The 23,053-nt window shown below is 42.9% G+C and overlaps 1 protein-coding gene across 1 annotated transcript in view; it reads right to left on the reverse strand.

Annotated features, from left to right (window-relative positions):
• DCHS2 (dachsous cadherin-related 2) overlaps nucleotides 1-22,613 on the reverse strand; it is a 176,627-nt gene extending 154,014 nt beyond the window's left edge. The window contains exon 1 of the mRNA XM_084883976.1: nucleotides 20,611-22,613. Within this exon, the coding sequence (XP_084740102.1) occupies nucleotides 20,611-22,590 (1,980 nt within the window). The 5' untranslated portion in view covers nucleotides 22,591-22,613. The remainder of the gene's footprint in view (nucleotides 1-20,610) is intronic.
• Between the last annotated feature and the right edge of the window lie 440 nt (nucleotides 22,614-23,053).

The raw sequence follows: 23,053 nt of genomic DNA on the forward strand, positions 1-23,053 counted from the left end.
TTTTGGTGCTGTGTTGCCCAATTTTGATAGAAAAAAATGGACAAATGCAGCAGATGTAGGCTGAGAAGGGTTGTGGTCATCAGAGGCTCAAGATTCCTCAGTATGAGGGCTAAGTCACACCACCTTGATCAGAAGAGGTGCTAGCTTGGTGTGAGGGGATCCTAGAATGGGCAGGAGCAGAGGAAGATGAGGGGGTCAGCTGCAGTCTCCAAACCAGCCTCAGGGCTATAGCTCTTCCTCCTGACCTTCCCTTTTCAAATTCCCCCAGGGAAAGAATCCAGGAGGAGCAGTTCCCAGTTGGGATAAAGTCATTAAGGAAGGAAGTGGTCCGGAGAAGCACAAGGGGCATTGTATTCATTTCCTCCAGCTGCCATAATAAAGTACCTCCAACTGGGGGCTTCTGGAACCGTGCCTGAATAAAAACCAAGGCATCAACAGGGTCATGCCCCCTCTGGAGGCTCTAAGGAGCCATCCTTCCTTGCCAAGGCCTCCTGATGGCTCCTGGCATTTCTTGTTTGGTGGCAGCATAGCTCGAGTCTTTGCCTCCGTCTTCTCATGGCCTTCCCCTCTGTGTCTCAAACCTCCCTCTCTTCTCCCTTATACTAATTACTGCATTAAGGTCCTCCGACGTAGGATGAACTCATCTTGAGAGCTTTAACTTAATCACATCTGAAAAGCCCCTCTTTCCAAGTCAAGTCAGTCACAGTGGGCTGTGTGGATGCTGCATACCCAGAGGCCCCTCGGCCCGGGGCACCCTTATTTCCAGATGCTGGTGTCTCTCCCAGGAAGTGCCATCACCAAAGTTTCTGCCCCTTTCTCAAAGAAGCCCTAAGTCTCAGCTCAAGATGGACCTGATGGTCCCCCCACCACCACCACCGCCCCAGCATACAGCTCCCTAAAGGACAGGCTGAGGTCAGTGCTGCATCTGTGTGAGTCACCTACTCCTTCAGCTCAATTCCCCTGCCCTCACTCCCAGTATTATTATTCCCAAGTACGCTCCCAGGAAGCCCCTCCGTGCAAGTCTCCACCTCAGCATCTATTTTCAGGGAACCTGACCTAGGACATTTACAAACTAGGGAACTGTGCACAAGATACTTAACCTCTCTGCTCCTACGTTTTCTCACCCACAAAATGGAAATAAGAGTAGTGACTTCCATGCAGCGTTGTGAGAATAAAACACATTCATCCGTCCAAATGACTTAGAACAGTGCCTGGTCATGGTAAGTATTCAGTAAATGTCTATTACAAGCTGTTACTATGAGGATGTTTTCTTCTGCAGAAAAAAAAATTCGTAAAGGAATAAATTCATTTTTATATTAATATTATATTTTCAGCTTTCTCTAAGTGATAAATCAGAATGAAGCTAAAGGTAATAAGTTATAGCATACATTATTTCTGATAGTCCCATTGAAATAAAGTTAATATGTTAATACTTTTTAAGATCACCATTACATTATCATAATTTCCAAGTTAATTATTTCTCAGCAAGGGAATAAAATCATTTTGTATTCCTTGTAAGTACCAAAGGAATGAATGTATCTAACTCCTTCTGTAAACTTATATATTTATTCTAAATCTAATCTACAAAAATCAAATAGGAGAAAAACTGATGTTGAAACAGAAGCCTTGATATTTCATAGTATTTCTGGATCTTATCTATTAGTGATTTTCAACTGATGTGCTGCAAGGATTTTTAAAACATGTGATACCTGACTATTTAGTCAGGAGCACTGACCTCTTTTGCCTTAGATTGTCAAATAAAAAAATGACTCACAGATGCACAACAATAGACAACACAACGATAGCCTTCCAGTGTAAATAAATCAAAATTATACCTTTTTTTTGGTCATTTGGCAAAAAAAAACATGTTTTTGGGTGTGTCACAGAATTGTAGTGATTAGTTTATATGTGCAATTAGATGAAAAAGGTTGACAATAACTTTATATATTAACTACAGGCCCGGTGCACAGATTTGTGCACCAGTGGGGTCCCTCAGCCCAGTCTGCATCCTCTCTCAATCCAGGACCCCTTGGGAAATGTCCGATGGCCAGTTTAGGCCCAATCCTTCAGAAATCTGGAATAGGGTCAAAACTGGTCATTTGACATCCCTCTCGCAATCCTGGACTGCTGGCTCCTAGGCACTCACCTGCCTGCCTGTCTGATCACCCCCAACTGCTCACCTACCTGATTGCCCCTCACCACCCTGCATGCCTGCCTGATCGCCCCTAACCACCTTTGCCTGCCTGCCTGATCATTCCTAATCACTCACCTGCCTGCCTGATCACCCCTAACCACTCTGCATACCTGCATGATCACCCCTTACCATTCTGCCTGCCTGCCTGATCACCCTAACCGCTTGCCTGCCTACCTGATTGTCCCTAACCACTCTGCATGACTGCCTGCCTAATCACCCTAACCACCTCGGCCTCAGCCCCAGCAGCTTCTTCTGGAAGGTCCAATCTAATTAGCAATCCAATCTAATTAGCATATTACACTTTTATTATTATAGATATAGATGCCTGATGTTTTATAGCGTTCTGCCCATCAAAGCTATAAATTAATCCTTGGAAAGCAATATAAAGTTAAGAATAGATTCATATCATTGACAAGCTGAAATCTTGAAGGACTAGATTAGCAACACTTTTTGCATTTAACCAGCCATAGCTTAAATTAATTTTTCTAGAATTACAATGTATCATTTATGGTCTGCCCTACTTCATTTATTAGGACAAGATGAGTAAATTATAGCAAGTAAATGAAATAAAGAAAAATAATCCTGCAGACGAAAGACTCACCTTATAGTTAAATATGGGGTGGCCCCCCAAAAAATGTATGCACACTTGGAATAATTATTCATTTCAATGGGTTAAATCTGAAAATAAATCAACATCAATTGAGCTATCAGCTGTTAAAATGTGTACACATTTGTGCGGGCACCCCATATATCCTGCACTGCTTTGTGCCAAAATCTCACCCAGTTCAGTGAGGTCCAATCCTAAGAATAATGTCTAGTTGAGTTTCTATTTCTCCACTTGTAAGAAATAGTTATGAGCTTTTTAAAAATATTTCTATTGACATCAGAGTGGGAGAGGGATAGAGAGATAGAAACATCAATAATGAGAGAGAATAACTGATTAGCTGCCTCCTATATGACCCACACTGGGGATCAAGCCTGAAACTCAGGCATGTGACCTTAACCAGAATTGAACCCTGGACCTTTCAGTCCGCAGGCCGACACTCTATCCATGGAGCCACATCAGCTAGGGCAATAGTTATGAACTTTTAAGTGCTTTCTATGTGCTAGTGTTTGAAATACATCATCTTTGATTCTCAAAATAACCCTTCAAAGTACATATTATCATCCCATTTTCTAAATGAATGAAATGAGGTTCAAAGAACACAGCTTGCACCAGGCAGAGCCAGACCCAGCTCTCTATGTGCTCTCTCCAATCATGTCTCCCACTGAGCACATAACTATTAATAAGCCAGCTCACATTCTGCTTAAAAGGATTGGAAAGTGCTTTACAATATGGGCATTCCTCCAAAAACAAAAGGGGAAATATATCTACTATAATTGTTCTTTTCTTTTTTAAGTTTTGAGAACTGGTTTGTTTATTTTTCAAGTTAGAGGACAGAATAAATTAAAAAGTTTAAATATTGCTATATTCTCAAATCAGCTACCCGACTTTCCTGGATAACAATGAGAGCTATGCCTTTTAAAGGCAGGTTAAAGGAGGAAACAGCAGATTGTTAACCTGAGACATTTAAGAAGCAAAAAGACTAGCAATATTCTGTGCAAAATTCATAATGTCATATTCTGACAGCAAAAAGCGGCACTAATAAAAATCATGTTTTTTTTACATGAAATGATAATTGCCTGATGTTGTGCTAAATTACAACATTAAAAGGATATCAACTGTCTTACTATATTATAATATTTATGGCAGGTGTTTTGATGACAATACTGCTTTTCAGAAAATCAGAAGAACGCTGTAGGTTATGCCCAATTCCTGAAGCAGTCAACACTCATTCCATGTAGTCCATCCCATTTTATAATTGAATAAATCTTACTATGTAGTGGGTATTTTAGTAAGCACTTAGCAATAAACAATATCGATAAGGTGTCTGCCATCATCTTGTGAAGCTTACCATGGGCAGGGAAAGATACTACATAGGTTACCTGTGTGAGGCGTGCTACAAAAGAGGTTCACTGCATAATGGGTACAACCTATGGGCGGTTTATAAGACAGGACTTAGTTAAAAATGGTAAAGTGAGGAGATTAGCTGGTCAAAGAAGGCTTCCTAAAGACATGATGTTTTCGAAGTAAGAGAAAATGGCAGGGATAACAAGAACCGCACATTTCAAGCAAAGAGAAAAACGAGTGTCTTGGCCATATTAAAGTACCATGAACAGCCTAGCTAAAAAAGATAAACAGGAATTTACTACTTACAGTTCTAGCAATTGAAAGTCCAAGATGAGGGGGCCAGCAGGGCCAGCCTCTGTGGAGAGCCCTCTTCCTGGCTTGCAGACAGCAGATTTCTCATTGTTTTCTCACAAGGTAGAGGGAGCAACTTCTGACCTCTTCTTACAAGGACACTAATCCTATCATAGGGGCCCCACCCTCCTTACCCCACCTAAACCACGTAACCTCTCAAAGGGTCCACCTCCAAGTATTATCACCAAGTGGGGTAGAGCTTTAACATAAGAATTTTTTTTTGGAGTGGGGGGGACGCTATCCCAACTTTTGGTCCATAACTCGGAACAAATGGCTGAAGGAAGAAAGAACATGGTGCCTTCGTGCAGTATGAAGTGGTTTGGGAGAGTGGACTAGGCACAGAGCCTCAAGACATCCGATCAAAGGTCTAACGTGTATATCTGTGATCTCTGGAACAGAGAAAAGAAAAAAATGAGGCAAGAAAATATTTGAAAGTAAAGAAAAAGCAGCCTCTAGAGCAGAGGCTCTCAACCTTTCTAACGCCGCTACCCTTTAATAGAGTTCCTCATGTTGTGGTGACCCCCAACCACAAAATTATTTTTGTTGTAACCCTCTTAATACATGGAATAAGTTTAACTTTCTCACTAAAAAGTTATCTTCATATTATAGATAAAAGTGAAAACTATACTTTACATGTCAAAATACATTTGGAGCCCTAGCTGGTTTGGCCCAATGGATAGGATCCTAGGTTCAATTCCAGTCAAGAGCACATGCTGGGGTTGTGGGCTCGATCCCCAGTGGGGGGCCTGCAGGAGACAACAGATCAATGATTCTCTCATCATTGATGTTTCTATCGCTCTTCCTTCCTTTCTGAAATCAATAAAAAAATATTTTTAAAAATACATTTGGAGAAATAAAGTGAAGTGGCTTTAAGATATTACAAATTTAGATAAGAGCATACTAGGTATATGGCAATACTGACTTATCATATTCCAGAAAAAAATATATATTTCTTTTAAAATATACTAAAATACAAAACTCAAGATGAACTTATTAAATTCATTTTGTGGTATTAGAAGTATGCTGCAATATATAAGAATCTGTATTTTTTAAAATATATTTTATTGATTTTTTTTTACAGAGAGAAAGAGAAAGGGATAGAGAGCTAGAAACATCGATGAAAGAGAATCATCGATCAGCTGTCTCTTGCACACCCCCTATTGGGGATGTGCCTGCAACCAAGGTACATGCCCTTGACCGGAATCGAACCTGGGACCTTTCAGTCCGCAGGCCAACACTCTATCCACTGAGCCAAACCGGTTTCAGCAAGAATCTATATTTTTAATTCAAGTAAGAAAATTACCTAGAATACATTAATTAATTTATAAACATCAAACATTCATCTTTAAATTGCCCTTCCTATCATCTTTCTCTATAGATATATAGATAGATGATAGATAGATAGATAGATAGATACATAGATAGATACATAGATAGATAGATAGATAGATAGATAGATAGATAGATAGATATCAGAGAGGAAGGGAGATAGGAGAAAGAGAGAAAAGAGAGAGAAAGAGAAATACATCGAAACATCAATGATGGGAGTGAGAGAGAATCATTGATTGGCTGCTTCCTGCATGCCTCCTACTGGAAATCGAGCCTGCAACCTGAGCATGTGCCCTGACTGGGAGTCAAACTGTGACCTCCTGGTTCATAGGTTGATGCTCAACCACTGAGCCATGCTGGCCGGGCTCATCTCTCTTCTTTATGCTGGATGCTGACAGAGGCAATGGAAGTGGAACAGACATAAGCATGACAATTAGATTCTACACAAGGAAAAAAAACACATAAAAATTCTTGTAAGATGAGTCCAGGCTAAAGCATCTGCCAGCATTGAAAAATTATGTTCTTGTTTATGCCTAATGTAACAGAACAGCCTTTGTATTATTTTTAACAGTTTGGTGCTTTAAATAATCTGTACTTCAAAGGAAAGTAAACAGTGCATAAGCTTAGATTGCTTTTTACCTCACGGCTTGGTCCTTTTATAGTAGGCATTCTTAAGAACTAGACAAGTCAATGTCTATGTAAACAATAACTTCCTCTGGGTTTCCTAGTGTAGGAATCAAGAGGAGTATACAATAGAAGAAGCTTCTGATTAGACAACTGTTAAAAATCAAATAGTATTTAAGTCTATTTATGGGAGGGCTAGAAATAAGATTTAATCTCCTGAAACCATATCCATAACAATGGCTATTTCTACACAAGGAAAAACAAAAGAACTTTCTAAAAAATCTGAACAGAAGAGGTTTAAAAGGTAAAGGATCATCTCCTGTATTGAAAAAAATTTTGGGTTAGCAGTCAGTTATCAAATTGATGAGAAATTGTTTTGAGGTGGGGGATTTTTTGTTGTTGTTCTTTTCTCTTGCTATCCTTTGAACACAGGTATACTCAAGTCTTTCTTGATTTTTGCCACATTACATTCCCACCACAGCATCAAGTTGATGCTATTTTCTTGTCTGAGGATTTAGTATAAACTAAGCCAACAAGATCATCAAAAACAATTCAGCAATTAAATATTACTACCAGAATAGAAAACACTGGTTCTAATTTCTACAAAGTGAACATAAACAAATAATTTACTTGATTACCTGAGGGATCTCAATGTATCAAGTGCACACATAACATACAAAAATACGACTGAAAAAAATTAATATTAAAATAATATGTGCGGTTCCTTTTTTCATATGCAAGTAACTTTTCAGTAACGATTTGTTTTGTTAAAGGAGATATCTAAATAATTGATGTTCTTTTTTCTGTAAGCTTCCTGCAATAAATTAAATTATTCAAAATGACTCAATGACTTTATTTTATAATAAGTCCATGTTCCAAGTGGTGTGTATCAATAAACATATGTTAAAGAATGCAATGAATGATATTGCTCCTCTTTAATTAAAGGAAAACTCAAAGCATCTTTTTCTTCTCTTTGCTTCACTTCTACTATTGAATGAGAATAAAGTCTCAGGATAATCAATTAGAAAAAAAAAAAAAAAAAGAAGAAGGTACTGCCCTGACCAGTTTGGCTCAGTGGATAGAGGGTTCGCCTGCAGACTGAAGGGTCCAAGGTTCAAGTCCAGTCAAGGGCATGTACCTTTGTTTGGGGCACATACCCAGTAGGGGGTGTGCAGGAGGCAGCTGATCAATGTTTCTTTCTCATCAATGTTTCTAACCCTCTATCCCTCTCTCTTCCTCTTTGTAAAATATTAATAAAATATATTTTTTAAAAGAAGGTACAAGTCAGTAATATCTTAGGAAATCAATGCTATTCTCCTTCTCTTAGGATATCTTACATGTTAGGAATCAAGGACAATCAATGCGGGTGGTACCCTTGACCTTGGGAGGCCAGAGAAGCACCCAGGGTAATGGGAACTCTTGGACTGGCAAGTATGGCCCCAGAAAAACCTTTGAGAAATATCAGAGCACAGACTACTCTAATCTTTAAATCAAGGGAGTCAATATGGAGCCTGTGATAAGGAGCAGACTAAATTTAGGATGAAGTTCCACATCATAATGACGACAGTGTGTTTTCCCAGAGTGTCATTTGAGGTTCTGGATCATTTTTCTGCCCATTTAAAATGACTAGTCATGGAGATTTTTAAAACAATAGAACTGATATTTCTTTTTTTCATTCTCACTTAGTTTCATTCTCGCTCAGTTAAATTAAATTCAGTTGAAGCTATACATAATAATAAACTTACCTGGGCATTTACCTGTGTCAGGCAATGCTCTCGGCACTGGATATGCATCACCTCGTTTATATCACAATAACCCTATAAGGTAGACGCTATTATCATCATCCTTATTTTGCAGATGAGAAAATTGAGGCTTTTGAAGATTTGGGAGCTTGTTCGAGGTCAAGTTACTAAGTGACAGAGTTAAAATTTAAACCCAGATGTCTGTCTCCATAGTACAAGCTTTGAACCAGTAGATGACTCTTCCTCTGTCCAAAACAAGGACAGCTGGAAATAATGAATCCAAGTAAACCTCTTCCATCCTCTCCACTAAAGGGCTTTCACACACTTCATCAGTGGGCAATCTGAGATCTGCATTTTTATGGGAAAATGGTAAAGCCTAAAATGAAGTGAACAGCATGAGCTTTATAAAAGAAAATTCAAAACAGAATTGCTAGGAAAGAAAGACACAGTGTCCTGTTGCATACATAGGGCAGGGTTAGTATGCCCAAAAGCCATAGAGTAAAAAGCTAAAAGCAAGCAAGATTATTAAAACAATAATCAAGACTAAGGTATTTTTGTCTGCTCATCAGAATATCTTATATTACCAAGTTCAATCCTTTCTTTTCATATGGAAGACATTAGTTAATGGATTCAATAAAATATAGGACTTAATATTAAGAAATGGATAATAATACATCTCACGTGTCAATTTTTATACTTCAGCAGCTACATTTTCTTCACAAATTCCTGATACTAATAGATGCTATAGAAAACCACATTAGCTTAAGAGGTTCTGAATCCATCAGCAAGAGAAAACAGACACTGAACAGGACAACAGCAGATTTCCAGACCTTTCTTTAAGTGGGAAAGGGGTCTTAATATATGACCAGGTCTGGGCAGAGATGGGCCAACAGGTAGTAAAGTCGATCATTACAGGGCACTGAGGAAGGAAATGGAGCAAATGGATGAGATGCCCACAGACTTGACTTGTAGCAACTGTCAACAATGGGAAAGGCAGCATAGAGGTAGGGGTAAAAGATAGAGGAGAAAGGGGATCATTGAGAAGCACATGTCTACGGCCATACCACCCTAAACGCACCCGATCTCGTCTGATCTCGGAAGCTAAGCAGGGTCAGGCCTGGTTAGTACTTGGATGGGAGAAGCACTGTCAGAGGAGACAGTGAAGGTATAATGTAGAGTATGAATGGATGACCGATTTGGTAAGAGGAGAATCATCTAGTCCTCAGAGATTGGATGGCAAAAAAAGTCTGATGATTAGAGGCAAAACACAAGCAAGGTCTCACTTAATCTCTACTGAGTGGTAGGACCATAAAAAGTAAGGGACCAAGATATGATGTTTAAGGAGAGTGAAGTTACCGGAGAGATACTAAGGTGAATACAACAAAATCACCCAACAGGATTGCAGGCCTAGCTGACACAAGACTTAAAATAGAACCTATTGTCACTTGGAATTACTTCAGTGATGTTCCTCAGTCCAAGTGTTGGGGAGGAGAATACACATAGTTAGATTAATCCACTTTCAGTAATATGTGTATAGGTATGGAAGAGCAAGGGTCAATTTGTTGCATCCTGGAGTCCTAGCTGGACAGGGAAGGAACTAGAGCAAGGCCATCCTTTTTATTACACTTCACTCCCATTCCCCTAGTTCAGGCTCTCATGACCAAAACCAGATTATTACAACAATTTTATTAGGACTCTCCTACAGGCTTTCCCTACTTACTTCTTTCTATTAATTCAAAACAAATCCTCCTAAAACCTTACTTTACATGGGTCAACCTTTACTCAAAAACCTCCCATATCTCTCAAAAGCCAAACTCCTGTTTGTTCATTTTTATTAAACTTATTGGGTGATATTGGTTAATAAGATTCTATAAGTTTCAAGTGAACAGTTCTGTAATGCATCATCTGTATATTAAGGTCAAACTCTTTAGTCAAACAGTGCAAGTCCATCGAGGGCTGTCTCCTCCAGAGTCTTCAAAACTCCTCCCCTAATTTCAGAACAGGAACCAGAAATGCCATGACTATTTCAGTTCATCCTATTCCCACTTGGACTAAGTAATCCTAACCAGGTTTTTAATTAAAACTTGGATTTGTTAAGATGTTCACCTGATCTACCTACACCACAAAGCTATTCCTTTTAAATGAAGATGTTAATTAGATTTTAAGCAATTAACCTGGTATTTGTAAAAGTGTTCTAGCGTAATTTCCCTAATGGACCATGAAAGTATAAATTACTTCTATAGTTGCTCACTTTTCATTTATAATTTAGAAGGTGAGGGGCTCATTAGTAGAAGTCTGTTGTGTAGATGTTAATAAAATTAATTTATTGTCAGATTGCAATCCTTAGAGAAAAGAAATGTTACTGATCATAATTTTCTAAGATCCATCTGAGTGATTCTCTTTTAAAGGTGACTATGCCTAAAAATTTACACATTTTTATGGGGGGAAAAGATGTACAGTGGAAGGCATCCATGACAATTTGTAAACGTATACATCCCTAGAAAGTTTATATTTAGGGAAATCTCCATCCTGATCCACTGCAAAAGGAATCTTTCTCATCCTTGGGGTCCTTTACCTCCTACTACACCAGCTACTTTCCACTCCATAATACAGACTACCTCCAATCCTTACAATCATGCGTTGTTAATTTTATGTGTCAGTGTCACTGGGCCATGAAATGCCAAGCAGCTGACTAAACATTAGTACACCTGTGAGGTGTTTTTGGCCACCAATGTGTGTGGGCCTTATCCAATCCATTGAAGACCTGAAGAAAACAAAAAGGAGGAAGAAGGATGAATTCACTGGCATGAGCTGGGACATCAGTCTTGTCTTGCCCTCTGACTACTGGTTCTCAGGGCTTTAGACTTGGACTAAATTATGCCATCGACTTTCTTGGGTCTCCAGCTTGCAGAGCAGATCCCTGAAGTTTCTAAGTCTTCATAATTACATGAATCAATTCCTCTTAATAGATTGTATATATTTAATATGTAATATAATACATATGTAGTAAATAAAATAATAGCACATTAAATTTATATTTATATTTATTAAGATGTATTATATTTATTATAGTATAATTTATTCTAAACTTATTATAATTATAATAAATTTATGTAATATATTATATATTATACTATAATGAATTTATATAATATATATTTTATTTTAATAATTTATATGTTATAAACATAAATTTCATATGTATATCAAATCTCTCTAGTCAATTCTTCACCATAATATACATGTGTATTTACACACATATATAAACAGATATTTTATTGGTTCTATTTCTCTGGAGAGGCCTTACTAACACACATTCCATGCATGAGGAACTGTGGCCAGAAAAGTTAATAGAGACAATAAATGGTGGAGTCAGAATTGGAGCTAAGGTTTTCTGACTCCAGGGCTGTCTTTTTCCACATTGTCTCAATTAAAGATTCTAAACAGCAAGAACTGGCAAACAGAATAAAAGACCCTAAGGCACTCTATAGGCCAGAAACATACCCTACACACCTGAGAGGGATCAGGTGCCGAGTCTAAGTATGGTGGTTAGTGCCCTAAAGTGCACCCCAGAGGATTCATGACCACCATGCCTTCACCACAACTTGTATTACATTGCCCAGGCTCTTGAAGACCTTCTCAGTATTTTTTTTGTGGGGTTTGGGTTGTGGGGAGATAAAAACTATTGAGAAGTCATCTGAACTGTCCTTAAGACAGCTGGGATTCTGTAAGCCCAAAGGAGATTTATAAGCATCCAAAGTAAGTAAAACAGATTTCTGCTTTCATTGTTATAAACATATGCATCTGCAATTTAATATTTCCTGCTCTTTTTTCATCTTTGAGTCTAAGATAATCTTTATTCAAAATATCATTTTCAATTAGGTCTCAGTCTTTGCTGTATCAGGCAAAATAGTTTTCCTCCTCATTTATAGAAGTCTTATTTACTAGCATTTAATAACATATAACATGAGTTGTTATAAACATACATGTATTAATTCACTATCCACACAAAAACTATCAAGCTGACACTGCTGTTATCCATATTTTCCACGTGAGGAAAGTGAGGCACAGTGCCCAAGATCACACAGCTAGGAAGCAGTGGAGCTGAGATTCAAACCCAGGCACTCTAGCCCTGTAGTCTGTCTATAATATAGACTTTATATTTTTCACCACTGCATACAGCCTGGTTTTCATCCTTAAACCTATGAACACCCTACCATGCAATTTGAGGCATCTTTAGTTATAGAACTAAGGACTAGACAAATTACTGGTAAGTTATATATTAACTGTTACTAGAAATACATCCTACAGATTCTAGGTTATATCCTCCCTATTACATACCCAAATATATTATCTGATCACCTTGCTCAAGTGAGAAAAGGGGAAAGGAAGTAAATCCAGCTGATGGGTCTTGGGTAGCAGTTGTGGGGAGAAGGGAGAGGTGGGATGTCAAAATGAAGTCTGAGAGATAAATTTACAGTGAACCCCGAGTGTCTAGCAGCTTATCAAAGCAAAGCCACAGGCATATACAGCACATGCTGACACTATAGTATAAAGCCAGGACGAGTCAGATATTCAGGGAAGACAACAGTTGGCAGCTGGTCTAGACACATCCTGGAGACAGGCACAAATGACTACTGTGGAAACCTGACATGCTTTCAGTGCATGGGTACAGATGGGTCCAGTCCATTTAAAGCAGTCAGAAGAAGACAATCATACATAGAAAATATGATGATGTGACTGTGAAAGCTGGTGCACACTATGGAATTCTGTTGGTATGTAAATTAAACCATAAGAGTATATCGGTAGTAAGTTGATAGAGACAAAAAATATGAGATACGCAATGCAATTCAGGCCATAAATTTCCAAAGAGCCAATGATAAAATATACTGAGTGATTTATAATAAAGTTAATATATTATATATTGTATAATGTGTAAACTGAAACAGTAAAAAAATCTTGACTAGTTGTAACTCTTTTCAGAAATTTGTTTTTGCTATGTAGCTCTTCAATATAATTCAACGAGGTAATTGATCTTCTAGTACATGAGACTAGAAATTACAAGGGACTCAAATATCATTAAATTGCAATCCCACAAGGCACTAAAAAACCTGTTTTACTAAAACGAGTAAGTAATTATAGCTCCATAAAGAACCATTAAGAAAGTAGCCAGACTGACCAATAAAACTTCAGTGGAAGGAGACTGAGATAAGCCTACAATCCCTACAGCTGGAACAACATGCATCAGTGATAGTAGGCAAAGTGAGGGTGATCACCATGGGTATAAATGAAGTGACAGATGTCAGAAATACTATATGACTTGGACTCTACTGTAGTCAAATTTAAGGAGGAATCAAAGATGACACTAAGATTTTAGGAAACATCTTCCTTAATAAACTCTCTAACTTCTGAAGTTGGCACTAGGAGCACCTCTGCTCCTAAGAACCACCCAACTTCAGCATCCTTTGCTATCATCACCACTCAGACTTTAGGAGAGCAGCTGCTGGCCCTGGACACTTTGGCTAAAGCTAATTAATAAGTCTTCCCTTAAATCATACCATGAATTCCATTTTTACCTCCACAGCACAACTGAGACAAAGCGAACATACTTAGAAAGACTTTACTGAAGGCTTGGGAATCAATAAAAAGAAAATAACCCCCAAAGATATAATGAAGCAGAAAAAAAAAGTTGTAATTTAGTCCTGTTCAGTCTATAAAGCACAGTGGGAATCAAGCCTTCCAATTTCGCATGTCTTTCCAGATGGTACATTCTATTTTTAAGGTCCATTGCCCAGACACCTCTCCTCAAAGTCAGACCAGGAGAGTAAACAAACATAGCCAAGTGATCTCTCCCACAGCCATGGTTTGAAATCTCAAGACCTGCTTTTCATCCAGCTGATTGACATGAGACATGACCTCGCTCTTTATCCTCGTAATTCTCAGCAATGCAATCACAACCACGCCAACAAACAGCAGATACATCACCCAGAACCCACCGAGTGCATAAACACATCTATAGAAAGGACACATTCACAAAGATAGGAAAAGTTCCAAAAGGAGCTGATTAATGAAGGTTGAAAATAAAAGAAAGAAAAAATGCTAGAAGGGAAATGGGTTCGTTCCACTGGGGAAATGTTAGGTTTAAGATGCCAAAAAAGCATCCAAATAGAGATACATACCAAGTAGAGAAATGTTTCATCTGGAGTTTATAAGGGAGGTTGACCCTGGAGATGTAAAAAAAAAAAAAAAAAAAAAAAAGTTCAAGATGTGGAAGTACAGAATAAAGTACAGAAAGAAGTGAGAAGAAGACAGACCCCTTGGCGATACCCCTATCACACGGAGTGGGGCAGAACAAGAGGAAAAGGGGGAATTGGCAGGACAGAGCCAGAAAGAGTGCAGTGTGATAAGGGCAAATAAGAAGATACTCTCAAGAGAGAGGAAGTGGGCCACAGTCCAGCATACTTTAGAGAGAATGGAGGAGGTTATGAGTAATAAAAGTTCATTGGGTTTGAAGTAAAAGAACACAGGTACCTTCTGAGAGGCAGAATTTAGTATAGTAATGGGGGAAGGTTAGAAGAGGGGGGGGAGAAGTGATAGGCAGGTGGAGGCAGGGCACATCCATTCATCCACGAGGACTGACAGTATGAGAAGGGGAGAAAGGACCAAGACTCTGTTAGCACTTGCCCACTGTGCTCACTGCTGCGTCTCCAGCACCAAGACCAATTTCTGGCGTGTAATAGGTACTCAATAAATATTTGTCCACTGGATGCTGCTTATTCAATAAATGCTATTGTTTGATTAAATAAATGAATTAGTGCATGAATCCAGTGCTGATATGTGAGGGACATGAGAGAATAATCTTGCTCTGGCATGTGGGTGATTCGGGTACCAACACTGGATTTATATTGTTTTAAGACCTGATTACAAGATAAAGTCCGTAAGTGCAGTTCAAACCATTGGATTTAGTGTGGGTGAAGAATTAAGTTAGTCTTTTTTTTTTTTTTTAATATGTTTTATTGATTTCTTACGAAGAGGAAGAGAGAGGGATAGTTAGAAACATGGATGAGAGAGAATCATGGATCAGATGCCTCTTGCACACCCCCTACTGGGGATGTGCGGGTAACCAAGGTACATGCCCTTGACTGGAATTGAACTCAGGACCTTTCAGTCCACAGGCCAACTGAGCCACACCGGTTTCGGCAAATTAGTCTTGTTTATTGTAATCTGAGGAAAAAGAGAATCTATCGAGCCAGGCACAGGGTTGGGAGAGGCACACCGAGTGTATGACCCACATGCAAAGTCTTTGGAAAGTTCCTATCTGGGGAGCTTTGGTTTGAGATTCCAAACCATGGCTGTGGGAGAGATTACTTGGTTATGCATGTTTACTCTCAGGGTGTGACAATATAAAAAGGTTCAGCCAGCCCCAGGGTTCGGGAGGATGGGGAGCACTGAGAGCCGGTAAGTGATGTGGATAAACTACCAAAACACCGAAAAGGCTCAGGAGTGTGTTTTATTAGATGACATAGTATTCACTTACAGGGAATCTAGAAAACAAATTTTTCTCCCTGTTGTCTCTCAGTTTGTTTTGATTCTGACAAAGAAGAATCTAGCTTATATGTATTAGGTCTCTAAGGAGAAATCTGGCAGAGGGCAACAGAAAGAAGGTACAGTTAAAGAACTGATATAATGTAATTAATACAAAGCCTTGGAAGAAAGGTGAGGCTATGAGATCCAAAGAGTTCATTTTTACAAAGAGATATAAAATAATTTGAGAGTAAAAAAATAAAGCCTATGTTCATTGCAACCTTATTTACAATAGCCAAGATAAGTGTCCTTGGATAAATAAATGGATAAAGAAGATGTGGTATATGTAAATAAAGGAGTGTCATGCAGCAATAAAAAGGAATGAAATATTGCCATTCTTGAAGACATTGATAGACCTGGAGGTTATTATAAGTGAAATAAGTCAGACAGAGAAAGATAAACAGCTCTAAAGATAAGCTCTAGTCAAAGGAATCACAATTAGCCCACCCTGCTTATTTTCCTTCAAATGGAGCAAAGTCATACATATACCATAATAGTCAATAATATTGAGTGAAGTTTGCATGGGACAGATGATTACTTAATATAAATGTTGAATCACTATATTGTATACCTCAAATTAATATAATTAATATAAACTTTTTTTAAAGAAAAAAAAGTGTGTGGAAGACACTCCATTTAGGCTTCCCCAGAAGTTAGGGGGCAGAGTCAGCGAACGGGCTTATGGAACACAGAAAGTTCACATTGCTGCAGTGGAGGGGCCACCTGAGAGCCTCATAAGCAAGAGGGTTTCTGCATTCTGGTGGGGCTGGATCACTGGCATGTCCAGAAATTCTAATCAGCACAACGTAATGGCATCTACAGCAATAGCTGGCAATTTGAAAAGGTTTTTTGCAGTTAGAGATGCAGTCCTACACTTGAGCCAAGTTCAGCTCACCATAATGGATCTGCCACGAACCGAGTTGTAACAATGGGATAAACTCACACCTCATAGCAGAATCACCTCTCAGTTTTAGAAACAGCTCTAAAGACAAGCTCTAGTCAAAGGAATCACAATTAGCCCACCCTGCTTATTTTCCTTCAAATGGAGCCAAGTCGTACTGTTTTATATCAAGATCCTTAAATCTTCCAGATGGAAGAAATCTAATCCAACCTCTCACTTATCATGACTTTAGTTTTAGAAATCCGTGGCACAAACCATCAGCATACCCTGGCATCCATGGGCTCCTCTCCACTTCTCAGTTCCCTTTGCAATACATATGAGGCCACGTTGCTAACCTCTGAGCAATGGGACGTTGGTGAACCTGATTTAAGTCACTCTCAGGCCTGGCGCTCTCTTGGATGGAGGAGGACCAGCCAACCTGCACCATATTAGACCCTGCTTGAGTGATGAGTAATGTCCCATTATGTCACTCACTGACATTTGTGGATTTGTCCATTTCAGCAACAGCAAGCATTCACTGCTTTTCAGAGTTGCCAACTGTGCCAGAGCAAATGATGGAGGTTATTATCATCCAAAGGATTAAAAACAAAACAAAAAATAGAAGCGGTCATGAAGCTTATATTTACAATATAGTAGCATCTCGCTTACCTAAAAGTGATTGGAGACATCTATACTTATAAAAAGCCAGCCACCTAAACACTGAAAGGACCAGGACGCCCAGAGACAAGAACACCATGCACCTTACCCAGGCAGGCCCCGCACCAAAGAGAGCGGGATAGGAGGGTCCCTAGGATGCGAGTTTGATGGGGGAAAGTCAAAGAAATAGGAAGGTCCAAAGGGTCTGCAAGGTTGGAGTGGTCAGCCCAGAGTAGGTTTGGGGTGTGCTGAAGAAGGAAGAGGAAGACCTGATTGGAAAATGGCTCAACACAATATCTTTCTCATTGCGAACCAGGATGGCTCCATCAGTGGACTGAATGGGCGGTTGTTTCATGAGTGCGCTCGGGACCCACATGTTCATGGCAGTGGCAGTACTCCGGAAACTTCACTGATTCCAAATAGTAAACAGCCATCAACGACAAAACAGAAAAATCCTCTCCAACTAGAGGCCCTGGACGTTGCAACTGGACTGAAGGAAGCACCACTTTTAAGGAGGAGCTAGAGAAACCTGAAGTGTGCGACCAGAGGATTGTGGGATTGTGGAGGATGCCAGGGCGCCTACTGCTAGACCATGTTATTTATTGCGCATGTGCGTAGTCAGCCTATAGTTCTCAGTCTGGCAATATTTGGACTTCTGGTGGAAAATTATTTCTATTGAGGTTTGCTGTTCCCTTGCAGTGAGGAAGGTCAGAATTAAAGGTTTCATTTATTACGTTGGTTTGAAGTGGAGGAAAATGGGAGAGTGATGAATAAGAAACTTTGGAGATAGTGAAGGGCAGTTTGTCCAATTAAACTCAGAATTAGAGTTTAATTGGGATAGAATTCCTGCTAACCTGATACCTGAAATCTCAGCACTGTACATATAGGTTTTCCAGTTCAAGTTTTTGGAGACTGCCTATTAAAACATTCCTGGTTGGAAAATGTTTATATAGAAGTCCATAAGTGCCGAGACCGGTTTGGCTCAATGGATAGAGAGTCGGCTTGGGGACTGAAGGGTCCTGGGTTCGATTCCGGTCAAGGGCATGACCTTGGTTTCGGGCATATCCCCAGTAGGGGGTGTGCAAGAGGCAGCTGATCGATGACTCTCTCTCATCAATGTTTCTCTCTATCTCTCTCCCTTCCTCTCTGTACAAAATCAATAAAATATATTAAAAAAAAAAAAAAGAAGTCCATAAGTATAACGTATTTGCTATGTTTACCATGCCTAGCTCTCCATAAGGAATATGGAATAATGTTAAACACCTCGTTTTCCCAAGAAGCTTGAATTTTAAAATAAAAAATAAAGAAGAAATATAAATATTAAAAATTAAAAAAGAAGAAGCTTGAGTTTTAGGGGCAAAATCAGGCAGGCAGGCAAGCTGTTAGGGGTGATCAGGAAGGCAAGCAGAACACTAGGGGCAATCAGGCAGGCAGATCAGGCAGGCAGGCAGAACAGTTAGGGGCAATCAGACAGGCAGGTGAGCGGTTATGAGCCAGCAGTCCTAGATTGTGAGAGGGATGTCTATGGGATAAGGCCTAAACCAGAAGCTGGACATCCCCCAACAGGTCCGGGATTGTGAGAGAGTGCAGGCCAGGTTGAGGAATCCCCTCCACCCATGCATGAGTTTCATGCACCAGGCCTCTAGTAACTTATAAAAGCCAAAGGGCTCTCCTCACCCCCCCAACCAGGAAATACGCCTTTGAGGTCTTAAAACAACCCAGCTTAAGAGTGAACTACAGCTTTCAGAGCTTCACTCACTAGTTAGCCTCTCTGGCTCTATTTATTTACTCAAGTTTTCTTGGAGTAAATAAACCAGTCTTGGCGATCTGGCTTGTTATTTCACATCAGACAAGAAGTAGGAAATTGGAATCAATAAGCAGTGTGGTTTTAGAGAGGAACATATCACAATACCCTAAGAGTGAAGGAGGGATCAGAACTCTAAAAGGCAACACCCCAAAAAAGAAGGTCAGAGAGCCCCACCTTTTTGTCATTAATCATCACCCTAAAATATGTTTCCCATTGACTTTTTAGAGAGACTAGAAGGGAGGGGAGGAGGAAGGAAGAAAAGGAGAGAGAGATGTGAGAGAGACATAGATTGGTTGCCTCCTACACTTGCTCCGATGAGAAGGCTGGGATCAAACCTGCAACTCAGATAAGTGCCCTTGACCAGGAATTGAACCCAGGACCCTGTGGGGCCTGGGCTGACACTCTAACCACTGAGAAACCTTTGCCGGAACAAGATCCCTTTTTATTAAGGATGATTTGAGCCTCCCTACTCTTCATGGTCCTGGAAGGCATCACTGGAGGAGCTTGGCCTACGAGAGATAAAAAGGACTTGATTGCCGGGACTGACGGGCAGACCCTGAGCGACGGATGAACAGATTGCTCTAACACACGTTTCTGTGAAAGAGAGGGCCAAGGCACTACTTGGCTATCGAACACGTAGCCCTGTTCGCCTGCCTCCTTTGGCTTTTATTGTCATAACAGATTGAACTATAGATACAATTAGCAGGGTTAGTATCCTTCAGAAAGTATACGCTTCTATAAGGTCGAATCTTTAAAGACTAAACATGGAGGTTCTAGTAGAACACCCCAGGGGATCGGACTTGTTTGGAAAAGTCAAGGTAGGGGCTGCCGCCCTGGGCAAGGTCCCCTCAGAGCCTCTGACCTTTTGGAGAATCCTCCTTACAGATACTCCAGCCAAGTCCCGTGCTCCCCCACACTTGATGTCCTCAACTGGCCTTTGCAGGCAGGACAACGTGTAGGAAGTCTCTGGAAAGAGTTACTCAAAAACACTTTCAGCGTTTAAAGGCATGAATTTGTTCGAAAAACTAATTGTGCCCTGGCTGGCATTGATCTTTGGGTGAGGATCAACAAACAAAACAAACAAACAAAACTAATTTGTGAGGGCCACTTTACTTCCCTAGGATGGCACATAACGATGCTCAAAATTATGAGATATTGTCACTCAACTACTGTTTGAGAATGGGTGGTTCCTACCAATTTGGGTAAACATATCTAACATTCAGGAAGCCGGATCCACAAGCAAAAGCAAGATCCAAGTTATCATGTGACATGGAAAGGGCCCTAGAGATCATTCAGCCCAAGCCCCTGGCAGAAAAGTTAGGTAGCCAGAGGGCACCCATGCACCTCACTGTAGAGGAGGAGCTAGAACCCGTGTTCCCTGATATCAAGCTGGGATATGACCACGATCACCACATCCCAATTCTCCTTCCCTGGACAGACACACAGCCACTCCTTCCCTTCTCCTCTGATCCACAGGCCCGAGGCACTCACCTGCAGAAAGCAGTGTCCCACCTGGGCGTGCTCCAGAAGGGTGGCGTTATACACCTGCCTCCAGAAGATGGGCTCGTTGTCGTTCACATCATTCACAGTGATGCTCACCAGGCAGGTGGCGGATAGCGGGGGCTCTCCCAGGTCTCGGGCCACCACTCGCAGCTCGAAAGCCTCCTGAACTTCTCGGTCCAGACCCCGGATAGTGCTGATCAGGCCGGTGTCTGAATCTATGGTGAAGGATGGTCCGCACTCCGCTGCCGTGGGCCACTGAGCCTCTGGGCTGCAGCGCCCGGGGAGGTGAACCAGCTCATAGCGCAGTGTGGCGTGGCCGGTGCCAGCCTCGTCCGCGTCGGAGGCGCTCACCCACAGGACGGCGGTGCCAGGGGCCGCGGCCTCGGACACTGAGGCCTGGTACTGCTCCTGGCTGAAGACGGGCGACTGGTCGTTGAGGTCTGAGATCCGGAGCAGCAGTGTCTCCTCCGTGCTCAGCGGCGGAGACCCCGCATCGGTGGCCACCAGCCGCAAATCATACAGGTCTCGGCTTTCCCTGTCCAGGGGGCCCTCTACGCAAAGGAAAAACACCCCTGGGGAGCCGCCAGGCCTCAGCGCGAAGGCCCCCTCTGTGCCTTCCAAGGTCAGAGAGATGGTCCTGTCCCCAGGGCTCAGATCAAGCTCCCCAGCTGCCTCCTCCTCCTCCTTCTCCGGGTCACCGTTGTCCGCGTCGGAAACCGACACTCGAGCCACGTAGTCGCCAGGCCTGGCGCCTTCGGAGACTCGCGCTGCGCCCCCCTCGGTGAGGAAGAGCAGGTGAATGGTGGGGCGGTTGTCATTCACGTCCAGCACAGCGATGGACACCCGCACCGTGGCCACCTCGGGCTCCACACCCCCATCGCGGGCCTCCACCACCAGCTGGTGCCAGGCCTGGGCCTCGCGATCCAGCGGCCTCTGCACTCGCACCGCGCCGCTCAGCAGGTCCACGGAGAAGTGGGCTGCGTCCCCCGGCGGCCCGGGCGCCTGGCGGGAGCGGAGGCGGTAGCGCACGTGGCCGTTGCGCCCCAGGTCCCGGTCCGTGGCGCGCACGCGGCAGACCTCGGCGCCCGGCCGAGCATCCTCGCGCACGGCGGCGCGGTACTCGTCCTGCTCAAACACCGGGGGGTTGTCGTTCTCGTCCAGCACGCGCAGCTCCACCCGCAGGCGGCCTGTGCGCCGCGGGCGGCCCCCGTCCCACGCCTCGATCTGCAGCTCGTGCGCCGCGGCCGCCTCTCGGTCCAAGCGCCGCAGCAGCACCAGGTCCAGGGGCTCCAGGGACGACGGCGGCGGTGACCCGGGGGTCCCGTAGCGCAACCGGAAGAAGGGTCCTGCGGGGTCCTCCTCGGGGAGGTCGGACGGTTGCAGGAGAGTGTAGCCCTGCGTGCTGAACAGCCCCGCGTCCGGGTCGTGGGCACCCGGCAGGCGGAAGGCCGTGCCGGGAGGGCTGAGCTCGGAGACTTCCAGCCGCAGGGAGTCCCGGGGAAAGCGGGGCGAGTGGTCGTTGACGTCGTTGACGCGGATTTCCACCTGCACCACGGCGCCCAGCAGGGTGGCGGCCACGAAGCTGTAGCGGTCCCGCCGCTCGCGGTCCAGGCTCCGGGCCGTGCGGATGATGCCCGTGTCCGGGTGCACGTGGAAGGCGTCCAGCAGCGGGGAGTCGTGGGAATCCTCGGACAGAAAGAAGCCGCCCGCCTCCTGTTGCTGCGCCGCCGGCAGCCCGGCGCGGATGTCGCCGACCAGGGTGTCCGGGGGAAGCCCCTCGTCCACGGAGAGGCTGAGGTGGAACACCTGGGCGGAGGAGCCCGAGGCCGCCCACAGCCACGTGTGCACGAGGAGCCCGAGCAGGAAGCGCTGCGCCCCGGCGCCACCGCCGCCTCCGGGCCGCCCGCCGGGCCACCCTCTCCTCTCCCGCCGGCGCCCTGCGCCCATCCTCCGCGCAGACCGGCTCATCGGTCCGCCAGCTCCCGGGGAAGACTCCCGGGGAGGAACAGCCAACTTGCGGTAGGATGGCAGCAAAATCCAGCCGCCTCTTCGGGATCTGAGCCAAAGGAGGAAAAGACTTCGTGTGTCCAACACACCGACAGACCCAGGAGTTCCCGGGATCGCATCTGCAACTGGTGAGCAGGTCCTCCGCTCGCAGCTCCCGCAGAGGGGGCGCTGGATGCCACTGGCGCTGCGGCCACCTCTTCAGCCCCGGGATTTCCTTAAAGGAATCTCATCTTTTTTGTTTTCCCCCTCCCCCTTCTCCTGTTCCTTCTGCCTGGGCCGATCGTTTCCCCCTGGTAAAGTCAGGTGCATGTTTCTTTTGCCAAAAAGGATGCGATTATCTAAGGCGCGCACACAGAGAGAGGAGGGGTCGGGCAGGAGAAGGGGTGGAGTAAGGGCAGGGAGGCGGAGGGTGGGGGCGCCGAGC

The sequence above is a fragment of the Pipistrellus hanaki genome (assembly GCF_964339955.1).
Source record: "Pipistrellus hanaki genome assembly, chromosome: 5".
NCBI classification, from domain to species: domain Eukaryota; kingdom Metazoa; phylum Chordata; class Mammalia; order Chiroptera; family Vespertilionidae; genus Pipistrellus; species Pipistrellus hanaki.